We start from the raw sequence: 16,798 nt of genomic DNA on the forward strand, positions 1-16,798 counted from the left end.
CTCCTTTTTGTATATACTAATTAGTGATGAAATGTTTGGAAAGGTATTTAACTTTAGTGCGAAGTCTATTTTGCGTATCAAATTTTTTAGTATGTGTATTCCAACAATCAAATAGTGTTATAGCGTGTATCTAATTGTTCTTTTTGCTGACATACGATAAATTATTGCCGTATGATATCCATTAAGCAAAAGATATTGCGACATATACATACGTACATTATTAATATATTTAAAATCGATCGGGCAAACACAATAATACGACATTTAATGTGGTATACAAAGTACAGATTTGATGCTATAGCTAAATACAATTAGAATGTTTAATCATTTTTATTGGATTTGGATTTGTCTTGCTGATTTTTGCTACTTTAGAATCTGTTCTGTAATAGTTAAAACTTTGATTTTGAAATAAGAAAAGTAGAAAACAATTTTGAGTTATATATCTATGTTTCAGCACTTAAAACAATTTTTGAGTTATCTATGTTTCAATACATATATAGATAGATAGATGTTATACATACATTTCGTTATTGGTATGTTGTTTTCGAATACATAAGCATCCTTATATCTCTATTGAAGTAATTTTCTCTAATCTTAAACTACAATAGAATAAAAGGTATGTCGTATAGTGTAAATAATATTTGATTGACTTGGAACAACTAGAAATCAAACGATATATTTATTTGGGGACAAGAGATATGTTGATAGATATATAATATAGTAACGTGGATGAATGCAAAGAAAGTAAAGTTTATTGTACAGAATGGCCTGTAAATATGTCTCCCAAGAATATCATGGGACCTCGAGGGGAAAATAATTTTATAGAGAAGAGACAAAACCATTTGGGTTGGGCCTACAATAATCGTGTCTCGTTCCAATTTAGCAAATTAGCGGTGAGTGGTGATTCAACATCAACATCATTCATAACCTCAAAGAAAAATTGTAATGAATTGAGTTGTAAAGAAAGGAAAAAAAAAGAGTTAAAAACCATATATATTTACACTTATCTTTTATTATTAAGTTTAAAAATAGATTAACAAAATATACCATTTTTAAAAAAAAGATATATGATATTTTTATGAATATTAAAACAATTTAATTTCCTTTCCTTCGTCTAAAAGATGTGGTATTACGCTTTTATCATTTCTTTTTTTGTTTCTCACCTTAATGCAATGTTAGGGCATATTTGGTTGATGGTTTAGACTTATGAGCCACAGGGAATAATATGTTTGGTTGATGGTTATGCTCGTAAGATATAAGGAACGGGAATGGAAATAATAATATGATGATACTCGTAAAGACGTAAATAATTAAATAAGGCCTGGTCGACTATATGGAATGAAGTCCATTACATAAAAGTTAATGGGCCATTAACTTATCTATAACTTTCGAGTCCAGCTACAACTTTCGAGTCCAGTTACAAAACCCATCAAATATGGTGGACTCAAATTGACTACCCCACCACCCAAATCTTCAGAGCATCAATGTGATCCGTGTTCCTTAGGGGCAGCGCGTCACTAGTTCTAATCAACGACAAATCAACAACCATCCAATAATTAATCCTCCTAAATCCAACCTTATATCAGGATAATCTTAAATCTACTTTTTATTTAATTACACACTCACAAAATTTAAAAAAAAAAAGAAAGACTTAAACACTTGCCTAGACGGGATGAATGACCAAAGACGAGTCCAACCTTATGGTGTTCACTCGTCTTTGGATGGAGGCGAATCTTGTGCACCTTAGGTATGGTTACTTACGTATTTGGGTTTGTATTCTCAAAAATGGATTTTGTGTTTTGCATTTTGAAACAAATGTCCAAATTTGTTTTTTTAAAATTATATTTTCTCTTTTTTTTAGCCAAACATTTTTTCTAACTAGCATGGTACCCGCGCAAATGCAGCGGCGGTGGCCATAATGCGATGGTGACGGGCGGCGGTGGTGACTGACGGTGGTGACGACGAGTAGTGTGGGCTATTATGTAAATCTAATTAATGTAATGGTTAGTATAGTTATTTTAAAGGTTGAGAGACTAATGGTGTTTTTGTTTCATGGAGGGCAATTCTTACATTTTTCCCCTTGTAACTTTCAAAGGGGGTCTATTCATTTTAATAAGGAGTATAGATTAAGTGTTTTTTACAAACTTAATAGAGTAATTACTTTACTAATCTTTCGCTAGTGACAAAACTATTTATATCTCACCTCTAGCAACCTTGGATTGAATACAGACTTTAGTAGTTGTAAGTTTATCGGCCATTACTGATTGAAATGGGTGGAATGTATTCCATTGGCACGCTAATTTTCCTAGCCAAATTTCCTGTCCACGTTCTCTTCCCTCATTTCCGCTTCTTTTTCATGATACCCTTCATTACTAAAGCTTTGCTTTTTTTACATAACTCAATATCTCGGCTTTGTTTTTTTTAACTACTTGTTAGTTTATCAGTGATTTGAACCCTAACAGTGACATCTAAGCGGCCAGTATGTTAGCTGTTGAAACCCGGAATTTAACCATTCAACCAAATTTGATGTTTCTTTTTTGATTTAATAAACAAAAATAACCGTCAATCACCTATATTTTATTTAATACATACATAAATTATTTATACATTCATTTACTTAATACACTTAATACTTAACGATTAAAAAAAGTAACGGGCCCTAAGAACCACTAATCTATCGAATTGAATGATCACACGCCTAGAAGGGACTTGAGTTACCCTCAGTTCTCGAGTTTTTTGTTGGAAGGAATGGAAAAGATTGTGAAGAATCTTAAAAATAGTTGTGTTCTTAAGTTTTATTTAAGAGAAGAAGAGAAAATAAAGGAAAAGATTTAGAAGGAGAATACACTATATTTTAGCCAAGAAACTTTCATCCCATTTTTGAGATGATTGGGAAGGATGGAAAATCCACTCCTTCTCTTCCATTCATCTCTCTTCTTCTCTTCTCCTTTCTTTAAAAATTGAACTCGAGAACTGAGCATTAAGGTTTCAATTGTCGCATCTCGTTGTTTCCTTATATTTTCATTTTCATCGTATATTATTTAAGGAGTAATAATGTCTTGGATGAATGTTAATGCAAAGGGGTATGGTGATTGCATACTCTTTCCCGACAAGTTAAGGTTAAGCCTGAACAACAAAAACCATATAATTACAAGAACTGTTTTCGCGTAGCATGACCGTATCAAAGTTCACATCTTTTATATTATGTATACAAAATCACAAACTTAAACAAATATAACGCAGAAGTTTCATAATCCCTATAGAATATGAATCCTGAAAATGATTATTTTCCTGCATTGATCGTGCACCCAATGCATCTGCAAGATAGCAATATAAAAACAATCACAGCTAAACTTGTCATCAAATTTTCATCTTCAAAAGTGAAGCTTGTTTTGAGCACATGAGAAATAACTTTTGTCCACAAGCTGATGGTATTGTGTTTATTAAAATGCATGTGCTTACCGTGATCCTGTTCCTCTCAATGGTACGTCGAAAATCCTCTGAAGCCCAGATTGAGATAACTGTAGAGTAGTCGTGCTAGGAGTTTGGATGACACTGGAGTAATTACCGGTAGCAAACCCATTATTCTGATCACATATAGTTGCATACGCTCTTGCTTCGTAAACCTGATGGAAATATTTTTCTTTGAGTAAATATATATTGATATTAGGTTACTTAAAGGAATTTGTATATCTAGATTACCTTTTTGTAGAGTTCAACGTTTTCTTGATGTATCAGCCCCCCCTGTATAATAGAAAATCCCCATTCTTTTTAGTTAATTTGCATTTAATTAATCCCAAGAACAACAAATGATTGAAAACTTTCACTTTTTTTTGATACAAAAATAGTAAGAATTTCATATTAAGTATGATTCAATTCAAACTTCCGTTGTAATTATTAGTGCTTTTGGTTTTAGTGTGTAATTTTTTCTGAATTTTATTGAATTAGTAGAGAAACTCTAATATATACTGTTTTGTAATCAGTTGAATAAATCTATTTTTTTATTATTAACCAGGGAATTTCACCCGAGCCCAATTAACTTTTTAAGTGGGCAGTCAGACCCGGAGATCCAGGATTGCCCTGCAAATAGACCAGTGGAACCAGGCAAACCACCAGCTCTCGACAAGTTTGTATTAATAGCCTGGGCCGCTGGGGCTGATAGACTTACAGCTTATTGTAATTCATTTGAACTTGAGACCACCATTATATTATTACAAGAAGTTACTGGTTAGCTACCCCTTTGGATTTTAATTAAATAAACTTGCTGACTTATATAAGGGCTTGGATTTAGGGAGACCACGGTTCAGGTCTTAAAGGGCAAGATATTTCCCTAATATGTGACGTGCCTTTGGGCGGACTATTAGGAGGTTTTCCTCCTACTAGGTATTGGGTGAGGGGTCTCTCTAGCGTGGACCCGGTTAAGTTTTGTTGTGATATACGATCCATACCTTTTAAAAAAAACTTGTTGAGTACTTGAGTTACATGTACAACGTACACTTATTATTATTATTATTATTTTTTATCTTCGTGTAGTAGTAGAGTAAAATGAAAATGCGAGGGGATAGGAGATGGAACAAAAACCTCTTTGGTGAGTTCTTGTATTTCCTTGGTTAGAATAGCTTCCTGCAAAACATATTAAAATTAGTTGTTCCAATCTGAAAAAAACTAGTATATCTACAATAAAATCTAAATGGTAATTAAAACTTGCTGAACATAATATAAATATCTTGAACTTCATTTTTGACATCAGTAATAGGTCAATACTCTAGTAAATTTGGGTTATTTCATTACCTTTTTCATGCGAATACCTTGCAGGCTTATTTCCAATTGGTTTTCCAGGTTTTGAAGGTCTTCAACTCCCAAGCCGCAGAATTCTCCCATCAGTTGGCTAATGTTACGCAAACAGCCATATGAAAGAATAAAAATTCCCAACTTAAAATGCGGTATTGTTTTAATCCAAAAGATTTTCTACTTTTCGTATTACCGTAGGAAGTAATCTGCTAGTTACAAACTCACCGGTGAGCTTCATGCAAGTTTTTCAACTGTTCCTTCAATATTGCTACCTCCATTTGCCAAAGCTAGCAATCATTAATTCAACCAAATGTATGTGAAAAATAAAAATATCACCGTGCTATGATTTCAATATATAAGTGCTCACTCGACATAGATCAATTTATCAGAGTTTTAGTTATTTTTATTATTATGGGAAAAGATCAACTTATTAGAGTTAAATCTTTGTGAATTTAATTAATGTAACATATTTCGGTCATTGTTTATTTTATTTCTTATTTACCATGAAGTTTCACTCAAAAAGTATATAGATTGGTGGAGACATCATCACCCTGATGTCTTTGGCTCTATCTATCCATTATCCGGGAACTCCCCTATCTCAGCGGGGCACGCTGGAGGCCAAGTATGAAATCGAGACTTGTTATCCACCAAAATTAAAGTCACTCTAGTGAGCGCGCCCATGAGCATTTGCAGGGTGGTACCAGTTGAGCTGAACCCAATGGCACCGGCCAGAATTAATGATTTAAAGATCGATGAATTTATTTTTGTTCTTGTATTCATATTTGATCTTTCAGACAATCCATGAATGCTACCGAAGCAAGACAAACGAACTACCTTTCAATGGAACTATATGTCTAGATAATGAGAAACTCTCTGTCACATGATTCTTTGTAGTTACACCAGTATCCTTTACAAGTTTTCACAAGCTTTGAGTATCCGCAAGCTGTACTCCTTGGTTGATTTGAGATGTATATTGCAGGGTTATTTAAGGTCTTTGAAAGAGTGCTAATATAACATGTGTTCGTAAATGTTAATATGTATCATATTTTTTATATACACACACACACACGTGTTCGTTATATCTGATTAAATCAGATTCGATCAACACCATTTAATTTTTTTTTTTTTTTTGAACGGCAGTGGTGATATGTTACATTTTAATATCATAGATTCGTAGTCAATGAAGCTAGTTATTATATGCTTACGTACTGTCTGTGATTTGGTTACATCTTAGTTAAATTTTATAATTTTTAATGTTGAATTTTTATGTATATGGTACCAATTACTAGCATCTGTTTTTTTTAAACGGCCAACAAATGCTAAAGCCCAACACCTTCCAGGCCTCCAGGGTGATCCAGTGGCGAAAGGCCACCGCTAGTTCGCCCAACCTAGAGGCCAAACCAGAGTGCCTAGCTCAGTATGTGAAGCATGGATCATTGGCCAATCACTTGCATCTTCGGTTAATTTATTTTTCTGTAATATTCAATTTACTTGTATCTTATATTAATTCAAGGAGTTTATGTAAAAGGTACATGGTGCTGCAAAGATCAAAAGACCGAATATACACATTATAACTCAACGATCATATAATTCCATTGAAAAATAGTTCGTTCATCTTATCTCATAAGGATTCATGATTATCTTGTGTTTATTATTTATGTGCATTTCATGATTTTCTTTTATTGTAACTGTATTATATATCAATATTAGCGTTTTCTCGTATAATTAAGTAATTAATTGGTAAATATCCAATATTATTATCATTATCATTAAGGAATTAAGCAGAAGGATTACAGATACCTTGACGTCTGACGTTGGATTCACTAGCTGGTTGCTTTCTTCTTTTGATGTATTGTAGCGTTGAATTGCTGATTTCATGCTACATTATACAAGAGAACAAATATATAATGTTATTAGTTCATTAATTTGATTATCACAAATTCAAGATATGTTATATACAAATTCAAGATATATTATATACAGAAATCTAATATTATTAATTATTATATGTATAGAAGATTAGTACCAGCACTTTGCATGCACCATTACCACCACCTCAGACATTTAGTTCATCATTACGTTAATAACAGTTACAATCTTAAAACGTTGTTACTATACGAGTAATTATCATAAAACTAGGTTGTTAAGCTAGTAGACAGACTCATATAGTGCTAGCATATATATTATCAGGCAAGTTAAAGATTTAATTGGAATCGATTTAATTTGGTACGTATACACATCATATATCTTCATGAAAGATGATTTCGAATGCAATAAGGTTCAAAGAATAAATCTGGCCCTTTTCATGAGAAGGATTTGAAACATGACCCTTTTCGTGTCAAGTCAGAAATCAGGAACATCATATTTCTGCATTTGCGAATTTATAAGTGACTAAGAGTACGGTATTGGGGAGATCCTGATCGATAAACATATACTGCAAGACTTTGCTAGTTATTTTTATTTTTATTTTATTGAGGTTTATTATAATTAATGATTAATTAATAAATAGCAGTGGACTGTTTTAGGTTATTATAAATATAGGTATGTTTTACGTTTGCTTTTTCATGAAAAAACTTTTCTAATATTGTTGCTCCTTGCTAATTTTACTAATAATGAAACTTATTTGCAATTCAAAATTAAAATGGCTTACTTATACAACTAATCAGTATACAGCTAAATAAAGATATATAGCTTAATTAATACCGAAACATAAATAACATTTACAAAAATGATATCGAACCTGGTGCTTGCGAATTCATAGAGCTTGTTGGTGCTAGAAAAGATGAAAACAGCAACTTCAGCATCACATAAGACGGCCAACTCTTTTGCTTTCTTCAGTAATCCATTCCTTCTCTTTGAGAAAGTCACTTGCCTACTGGTTGAGTTGTCTATTCTCCTAATTGCAATCTTCCCTCTTCCCATCGATCTTTCTCCCTTACGTTTCTACTTCTAGCTAGCTAGGGTTTTTCGATTATATATATATATAGAGCGTGTGTGTAATACAAGGGAGAGAGAGAGAGAGAGAGAGAGAGAGAGAGAGAGAGAGAGAGAGGTTAGATCTTAATGAATGGTTAAGCAATGGTCTAAAAGCTACTTAGCAGAAAAAGATAATATAATGAAGTAGAAAAGAAAGATTATTTGGTGGATTTTTTTCCTTAAGATAGAGTTTCCGTTTAAAAAATGACAGATTCCTCTTTTTTCATTAAAAAAGGTTGATTTATATTTATCATGGGCTCCTTGTAGCACAACTTTGTGTTAAAGTATATATAATTATAATAAATAAATGTTAAAACAACCTTCTAAGGTCGCGTTTGGTTAACAAAATTGGATGGAATCCAATGGAAATTTCATTCCTTAATGTGTTTGGTTGGTTAAAGATTGAGGAATCACATTTCGTTGGAATGTAAACATTCCCTCATTTGATGGAATCTCCATTCCTTAGGGATGAGGGAAGAAATTTCATTAATTCCATCCCTCGCTTAAATCTTCAAAAAATCAAAAACATTCCGTAAAATTCCATTCCTTCAGAATCTATTCCTTTAACATATTTCATTTCTTCCAAAAACATTATGTGAACCAAACGCACCTTAATTATATTTAAAAAATGTATTTTGAATATCAAAAATCCACTCTCCTTGTAGCACAACCTTATGTTAGAGTATATATTTTTTTAACATAAAACATAAGGAGAATTAATGTCTTCAGTTTTGAAATTTCTAAAAACAAAAAAAAAAAATTGCTAGATATTTCATCAATCAATAATATAGTATTCTTCTAATCTGCCAAAAAAATAAAAATAAAGAGTAAATAATTACTGTGAGTATTATGAGATTTTTGATTAACTTTTGGTCAGCTGATAGGATTCCTTTTAAGAACGCTCTACGCGTTGACAATGATAGGCACATGTAGGATTTTGTGTTAATCCTAATATTGTTTGTGTATGTTAACGTTTATATTGTGATGAATTGAGTTGGCAAATTTAAATGCAACTGTTTTATAAAGCGATGTGCTACTATACATAGGTTTGTATCTACATGTGCGACATTGCTTGGTACGTACATTAAGTGTAGTTTGTAGTTTATTACTGATGTGAGTTCGTAGCCGCAGGGGTGTCTCTGAGCCTGTCATGTTCGAATGAACTACTGTTTGAAGAGTAAAGTTGTTTTCAAAGCTTCGAGGATGCTGGCGTCGACGTTTATTTTTTCTGGTATGTTCGGTTGTCAGGGTGATGATTACCCGAAGCAGATTGGAGATGATGTAGATGAGGTTTCATCTTACACTCTTCAGTGTCGGAAAACTGCAGTGTTCGGTTGACTATTACATGCGTGATGATTCCCTGAAGTCGATGTCTGGTTGTTTATTACATAGTAGAGGTGGCAAAATTTACGGGTCAGATTGGGTTGTGTGACGGGTCAAAATGGGTCCGGGTCAATACGGGTAATTTTATAAACGGTTCAAATTGGTCCGGGTCAAAACGGACCTGGGTTGGAACGGTCATTTTAACTATATCAATATAATTTGGTTATTTCCAACACTAAAATAATATTGGATTTTAACCATACATATCTCACTAGTATTAGATTATTACCATCAACGGAGAATATTTAGATTTTGTCTTTTTACGTAAAAAAAATAATATTGGATATAGATAATTTGTAAGATGTATCAAATAAATATAAATATGTATATATATAAACTTATAAAGTGACTATATATATAAATTTATCATCCTAAAAAAATATACTCAAAAATAAAACAAAAATGGGAAAGGTACGTACATCTACTTCACTATGTTGTACAAATTGCATATATAGTAGTACCATAGCTAAACTTTTGTCTTTTGTTCTTTTCATGGGTAAAAATCCACTGACAACTACCCATAATCATATTTACTTCCGTCTATTCCAACCCGTTTACAAACAGGATCGGTCGAGACTCAAGTTAAAACTCGAGTCAACTTTATGACTTTTATTTTTCTCTTTACAAAAAGCTTTAAGTTTATTTTCCTATATAAAAACTCCTGATAGGCCCCCCCCCTCCCCTATCTCATTTTAAGTCACGAGTTTACCAACCTTGGGTTTGGGTCTTAAGGGTTTGTAGTGGTTTGAAATTTGTAGTAGGAGTAGCGGGGTTGAACCAGTGGACCTTTTTACGTGTTGGTAGTTGGTTGCAAGTGCATCGGTAATCTTGAGAATGTCGCACACCTAAACGCAAAGGTCCTTAGAAGCTAGGAAACCATATCAGTTTGCGATTGGTTGTTTTGGCCTCCATGTCGATTTTTGGTCGGATTATATGGAGAGGGGTTCAATTAAGTAAGATGTAAGTTCCATGTGTGGCGCCATCTTGATTGATCAAATACTTTCACTAGATGTTTGACTGATGTTGAAAGTGATTGGATATTTGTTGGCGATTTCTTTTGCAGTAGCAAGCCTTTTTATGCCATGCACCAAGATTTGTTTGTGAATAAAGCTAGGGCAGGGGTGGATGTATATTAATGTGACCGAAGATTAAGGACTTTGTGAATGAGCTAGCTCCGGGTAAACGGAATACGAAAGTGTATCTCCGTAGCCCGTAGGAGATGGGGTATATCATTATTGACCTTATCCGTATACCAGGTCCATTTGTGCCTACATAAGTGTCCCAACAGTATTTTGTACGGATATACATTTGAATTTAGTATTACCGGGCTATATGTAATTTTTATCAACTTAAGTACTATCACCGATCAATTAAGTTAATTGTGCATTGTATTCAAGGACAAAATTAAGTTTTATTTGATAAGAATTTCATTACTGTAATTAATTATCAACTTAAATATTAATAACCACGTAAAATTTTTAGGATTAAGCTAACTATGATCGCTTCATGAATTGTGATTTGTGAATCACCATATATCCCTATCCAAAGTTCGTATTGGCTGGCTTTCATTCATTTCCACCAATTACAAAAACTCTATACTCAATATTAAAAAATTCAAATTGGCAAATGAGATTTGTTTATGAAATCCAAAGTCTTGGTTATTTACTTTAGTTGATATAAAAGTTATGAAAACTTTGTAATTAACAAAAGCCCACGTGAAAGTGCTTCATGATTTAGACCAATAAGATTCGTGTTTTATAAGAAAAATATAACTTCAAGGCTAATATTTGTTGGATTCAGGGAAAGACTCCTAAATCAAGATACTTTAGACAGGTGTCAATCATCAGCAAATGATGTAAGCACTGGCTTCAACATGAAAGTGAAAACCTGCGCGTTTTGCTGATGTAAATCAGGTTCAATTCCAGTCTTGAAACTACCATTTGTACTTTCCTTTTAAGCAATTTGAGGGATATGTACCATTTGTTAATGCTTATTGTACTTCCTATTTCAGGGTTTTGATGGCCATACAGCTACTTAATATAATGATTTTGATCATAACCGTGATAGATTTGGTCCCTTTGAAAGTTTGAATATTGTTTTAATATGTCATTTGTACACCTGAAGCACATAGATCAATGTATCAATATCAATTATCGATGCTTTTTATAAGTTCAACCATAATAACACTAAAAAGGATTTTATAATTAGTTAAGAGTGACAACTTACACAGAGTATTGATTTATTCACGAATTTTTTTATTTATAGTAGATCAACTATCAATGTACTTTTTTATTTATAGTAGATTGATTATCAATAGTAGATTTATTCACTGGAATATTGATCACCCACTAACTTTTTAATTTTTTTTATGATTAACAAATATCTATACTAAATAAAAGACAATTGTTTTTTAAAAGTATTTTTAGAAAAATTATGATGTGACGTGTCTATATTATTTCTTAAAAGGTCTTTATTTTAATTATGATGTCATAAATAATTTACATTAATTTTAATTAAAAATAGCTCACTAAATACTTATTTAAATTAGTTCTTAATTTTTTATGACAAACAAAGAAATTTTTTTTATAATTATTATGTTATTCAATTCATCATCTCCATATCGATTGATAATATATTAATAACAAAAATTACATGCATATTTTATAGTTTTATAATTTTAATTAAAATGCTCGGATTGAACCCGGGTAAATTCGCTAATGTTTAAGTATTTTTCAATTCTGTTTTTCACTCGTACTCATATATTCATATTAATTTGTTTCCCTCCCTTCACAAAAAACTCAGATCTACAAGCAAAAACCAAAAGCTTTAAATGGAAATCCATATATTTTTTAACAAATAACAAAAGCCCAATTTATTAAAAAAGCAGATATTAAAAAAAAAAACCCCACTATTTCAAACATTCATTCTCATCTTATGGGCTGATTAGATTGAATAGAATATAAACGGAACGAAATGAACGTGATAATGGAATTAATATCGTAATTGAATGAATTATTACCGTTCCTTGGTAAAATTTGATTGTTAACTCAAATGGAATAGAATTAATTGAAAAAAGACAAAAATAGAAGGAGTTGAGAGTTGGTTTTTAAACTGAAGATTATATTTGTAATTCATCTTTAAATCTATATCTATATTATTTTATATAGTATTTTGTCTTTTTTTTTTTAAGAAAAAATAATTTGAACTACCTAAATTACCGTTCTTTTTTATTTACTAATTTAAATATTTTTACCTAATATATCTAATATGCTCTTAAATCTAAACCACTCATTTTTTTTTCTCTCCTCAAATCTCAACTACTCATTTTTTTTTCTCTCTTTCATAAATCATTTTATTACTCTAATTCATTCAAAATATTTTATCTTAAAAACCGTATATCGATAAATTATAAAAATTATATGGGTGTTCTTAAAATTCCATACTCTTTCATTAGAGAGGTCATTCGATATAATTTCGGTGAATTTTTAAATCCTAAAGCGGAGTCCGTACGGCTAAGACATTTGGCTATCACACTCTATGACTTATCAACTTCTATGACCTATCACCCCCACCATCTCACCGCCACAATGCGCAGACACTATACTCGTATATATAAAAGAGAACCCTTAATTCTAAAATGTAGAAGTTTAGACCCTTAGATCAAGTTTAGGTTTTAATAAGAAACATTAGATCAAAAGATGTTGTCATATACCTTTTTTAAATTTTTTTAGATTTAACTTTTGTTTAATAAATTTAAATATGATTATTAAATATGGAAAGTAATATAATGATATAATTATAAAAACTAATTCCTAAATTTTATATTATACATTTTAAAATCGCTTTTTTGATTTTCTTTTTTTTACATTATACAATTTTCTTTTGTTATATGTCGTACATTTTTGTAAAATTATAAGTTTATGTCGGATTTTCATTATATATCGCAATAAATATTAGTTATAGTTAAAACTTTTATATATTAGAGATTTTTAATGATATGCTAAATTTTTATACTCCTTATAAAAATTTAACAAAGATAGATAAAATATGTTGATAAATGGTGATTTGCCATTACCACCGTATACATATAGATAATATCTTTTTTTTTAAATATTTTAATACATATAGATAATATCTTTTTTCTAAATACTTTAAGATACTATCGATATAACACTAAATACTTTAGTAATATCTATGTTTAATTTTATATTGTCCCAAAAGATATAATTAACATACATATCCTATTAATAACTTTTGATACAAATTTTTTTAAAAAAATAATAGCATTATCAAATTTCAATATGCCTTATTTATAACTAATAATTATATTATAATTCATAACGACAACTTAATGTGTTTAACCCGTGTATTACACGAGAAATAATCTAGTTCTCGTTATAAGACGAAATGAGATAAAAAAGCTCGCCCTATGGAATGAAAATGGTGGTTATTGAGGGAATCATATTTCTAATGTAATGAATCTTTACGAAATGTTTAGCCAGAAGGGAGTGCTTTTAGGATTGGATATTGGATTTTATTAAAATCTGGGTTTTTGATTGAATATTTGAGCTTTTTATGATGAGAGAAACATATATATGAATATATTAGTACGAGAAAGAAGCAGAATTGAATAACATCTAAACATTTGGTCAACCATCTACATATTAAATTTGTGGGTGATACATATAAATGTTTTAGTTTAATTGGTAAGAAAATACGTTTGTAATCTAGTGATTAATCGCTATTTATATTCAGGGAGCATTTCATATATACCCTATATTAACATCTTAATTACATATTTATTCACTGAAAATTACAAATGTCAAACATACCCAAATATGAGTTAGCTTCTATCATTTCTACCCACTTTATTACAAAACGAGAAAAAGTATCCGCGCGTTGCGGCGGTGAGATAGTGGGGGTGATAGGTCATAAGAGGTGATAAGTCATAGAGTGTGAAAGCCAAATACCTTATCCGTACGGGCTCTGCCCTCAGATTTAAAAATTTATCGAAAGTATATCGAATGACATATCCGGTGAAAGAGCATTAAATTTTAAGAACACACATACAATATTTATAATTTATCGATATACGGTTTTTGAAATAAAAGATTTTGAATGAATTAGAGGAATAAAATGATTTATGGAGCAGAGAAAAAAATGAGTGGTTGAGATTTGAGGATAGAGGGAAAAATGGGTGGTTGAGATTTAAGGATATTATAGGTATATACGGTAGAGATGTTTAAATTAGTGAATAAAATAGAGAGGTATTTAAAATTTACATCATCAAATGTTAATTAAGGGTTAACATATCCTTTGGAATGGGGTCGACTTGTAGCTTAGACAATGATGTAAAGCAACAAGAGGGTGGAAATGAAGTCTTTTAAAGAGGATTTATTAGATTGTGAAAACCGTTAATCAAATATATGAATTAACGTATTCAATTAAGTTTCCAATTAGTGTAGAAAAAGAAGGAGAGGTTAGGGAACGACGGAATGAATTGAAAATTATCCATAAAGCTTTAAAGAATGATTGGATCCATCACATAAGGAAGTGTTGGGTAGATGGGGGGTAACACCCTCAACTAGGGCTCAGAATATTATGAAATATAAATAGCACATGATGGAATTATCGTAAGCAACTAAATGACATAAAATGAATTAGGTGAATTCAACAAGTTTAATCAAATATAACCACAAAATGTATAAGGAACAAGTAACCATCAAACATTTACAAACAATCCAAAAGATGGCAAACGATCCTACGCATAATGCAAAAGAATGAGCAAATGAATCCTTAATCCAAGAAAGTCCTTGCCCGAGTCCAAATTAATCTATAGTCAAGCATCTTGTCTTGGAGGTACCTGAATACCTGAAAAGTGTACTAAACAAGTTTACACGATGTTGGTGAGTTCGTAGAAATAATTCACAAGGAACCATTGTCGATAGTCACAATGTCAAATCGCAATAAGATCTTATGGAGCAAAATGGTTACGTGTAATAAATGAACACAAGTGGTGTACTTATCCAAGGCACGTATCGTATGTATATATGTACCATGATGAATATCAAATGTAGGCCAACCATGTCACATAAAGGATTTGCATGCGTGTAATTCGCATAGGTAAAGCATGCTTGCGTGTAAAGCGCGTATATAAGTATGCTTGCGTGTACAACGCGTAAATAAGTATGCTTGCGTGTAAAGCACGTAAATAAGTATGCTTGCGTGTAAAGCACATAAATCATGTGCAATAATGTGTCTATGTCCATTCCAACACAATCCAATATCCATCCATTCCACTACACAACACGTACCTACACTTTGGAGGATTTTACTTTCATCAAGTTCTAGATGCTTATATATAGGGTCACTCACAGCCTTCCCACGACATCTAAAACCCTTTGAAAAGCATAACCGACTTCCATGTAGGCATAACTATCTTAAACAATCATAATATCACAAACATGCGTAAAACCAACCACGTATTGAATAAACCGTCAAATAAGTCAATCAGACAATTAAACAACTAAACAAGTAGTTGTACATTTTCCAGCCCAAATCTCAAGCGAGTAGGGAGCTACGGAACTCACCTCAATCGAGCAATCTCAAGTTAGAACAAGCTATAATCGTCAAATGATCGTCTCGTGTCCACCACTCATGAACATGCATTACATTCACGAGTCAAGTCTTAGCTTTTATGGTTGTGCTAGTGATTTCAGGTTTATCGCAAGGACGGAGCCGGAAAATTTTTCGTATTGGGGAAAACTAAAATTTTTTAATTGTGACCGGTATCTTTTTAATAACTAAACCAAACAAAATTTATTTAAACTAAACTTGACGTGTTTTACTTATATATTAAAATAAAATTTCATAACTACACACAAGATAAGAAAAAATAAACAGTTAAACGGAAGGTAGAAAAATTGTTATCATATATTTATAAGAATGTTATGAAAGAAAAATATTTTTACTAAACAAAAATTTCATAACTAGCAAATATTTGATCAAAACAAAAATGAAAAAAGCAAAATAAAGAAAGTAGCAAGCTAGGATTGAACTCCAAACCCCATACTTCCAAGTCAACATGATAACCACTAGGCTACAAGAGAATCTTATTATATTAGTCATCATTACTTTTATATGTGTAGGGCAAGGATTAGTAATTTGAAATATATACGTTACGCTTTCAAAACTTAATGGGGGCAGTTGCCCCCGCTGCCCCCATCTATCTCCGCCCCTAGTTTATCGTATGTAAACTGGATAAAAATAGCTAATAATGACTCAAGGAGGGTTTAACGAGGTTTAAGGATAATTGCATAGAAGTCTTGATAAAGGAAGAAATCGAATTAAGAAGATATGAGACTCATATACAGTTATGAGTTGCATATATAGTTGAAAGAAATTGGTTTTCTTGACACCTTCAGGTCATGAGACTCATACATAATTATGAGTCGCAAATAATGAAATAGTGAGCAAGAGATGTTGAGCTTCAGGTGATGAGACTCATAAATACTTATGAGTCGCATGGTCTGACATATTATTTTGGTAAAGGCTGCGTTATGAGACTCATAAGATTTTATGAGTCACATATAATGAAGTAGTGAGCAAGATATTTTTAAGCTTTAGGTGATGAGAATCATAAATACTT

The 16,798-nt window shown here is 31.5% G+C and overlaps 1 protein-coding gene across 1 annotated transcript; it reads right to left on the reverse strand.

Annotated features, from left to right (window-relative positions):
- Positions 1 to 3,283: 3,283 nt before the first annotated feature.
- Positions 3,284 to 7,713, reverse strand: LOC122610143 (MADS-box transcription factor 23-like). The gene is made up of 8 exons (XM_043783137.1): positions 7,532 to 7,713; positions 6,592 to 6,670; positions 5,017 to 5,078; positions 4,792 to 4,888; positions 4,582 to 4,623; positions 3,703 to 3,744; positions 3,463 to 3,626; positions 3,284 to 3,317 (listed from the first exon to the last, which is right to left on the reverse strand). The coding sequence occupies exons 1-8, from the start codon at positions 7,711 to 7,713 to the stop codon at positions 3,284 to 3,286; spliced, it is 702 nt and encodes a 233-aa protein (XP_043639072.1).
- Positions 7,714 to 16,798: the final 9,085 nt, after the last annotated feature.

Source organism: Erigeron canadensis, chromosome 8 (genome assembly GCF_010389155.1).
Source record: "Erigeron canadensis isolate Cc75 chromosome 8, C_canadensis_v1, whole genome shotgun sequence".
Lineage (NCBI taxonomy): Eukaryota > Viridiplantae > Streptophyta > Magnoliopsida > Asterales > Asteraceae > Erigeron > Erigeron canadensis.

What these genes read in the sequence shown, in the direction of transcription:
- LOC122610143 (XM_043783137.1), bottom strand. Translation starts at nt 7,713, where the DNA reads ATGGGAAGAGGGAAGATTGCAATTAGGAGAATAGACAACTCAACCAGT. An exon ending in AACTTGCATGAAGCTCACCG is followed by an intron (nt 4,889 to 5,016) that starts GTGAGTTTGTAA and finishes GCGTAACATTAG; the next exon opens with CCAACTGATGGGAGAATTCT. An exon ending in ACGTTGAACTCTACAAAAAG is followed by an intron (nt 3,627 to 3,702) that starts GTAATCTAGATA and finishes TATTTCCATCAG; the next exon opens with GTTTACGAAGCAAGAGCGTA.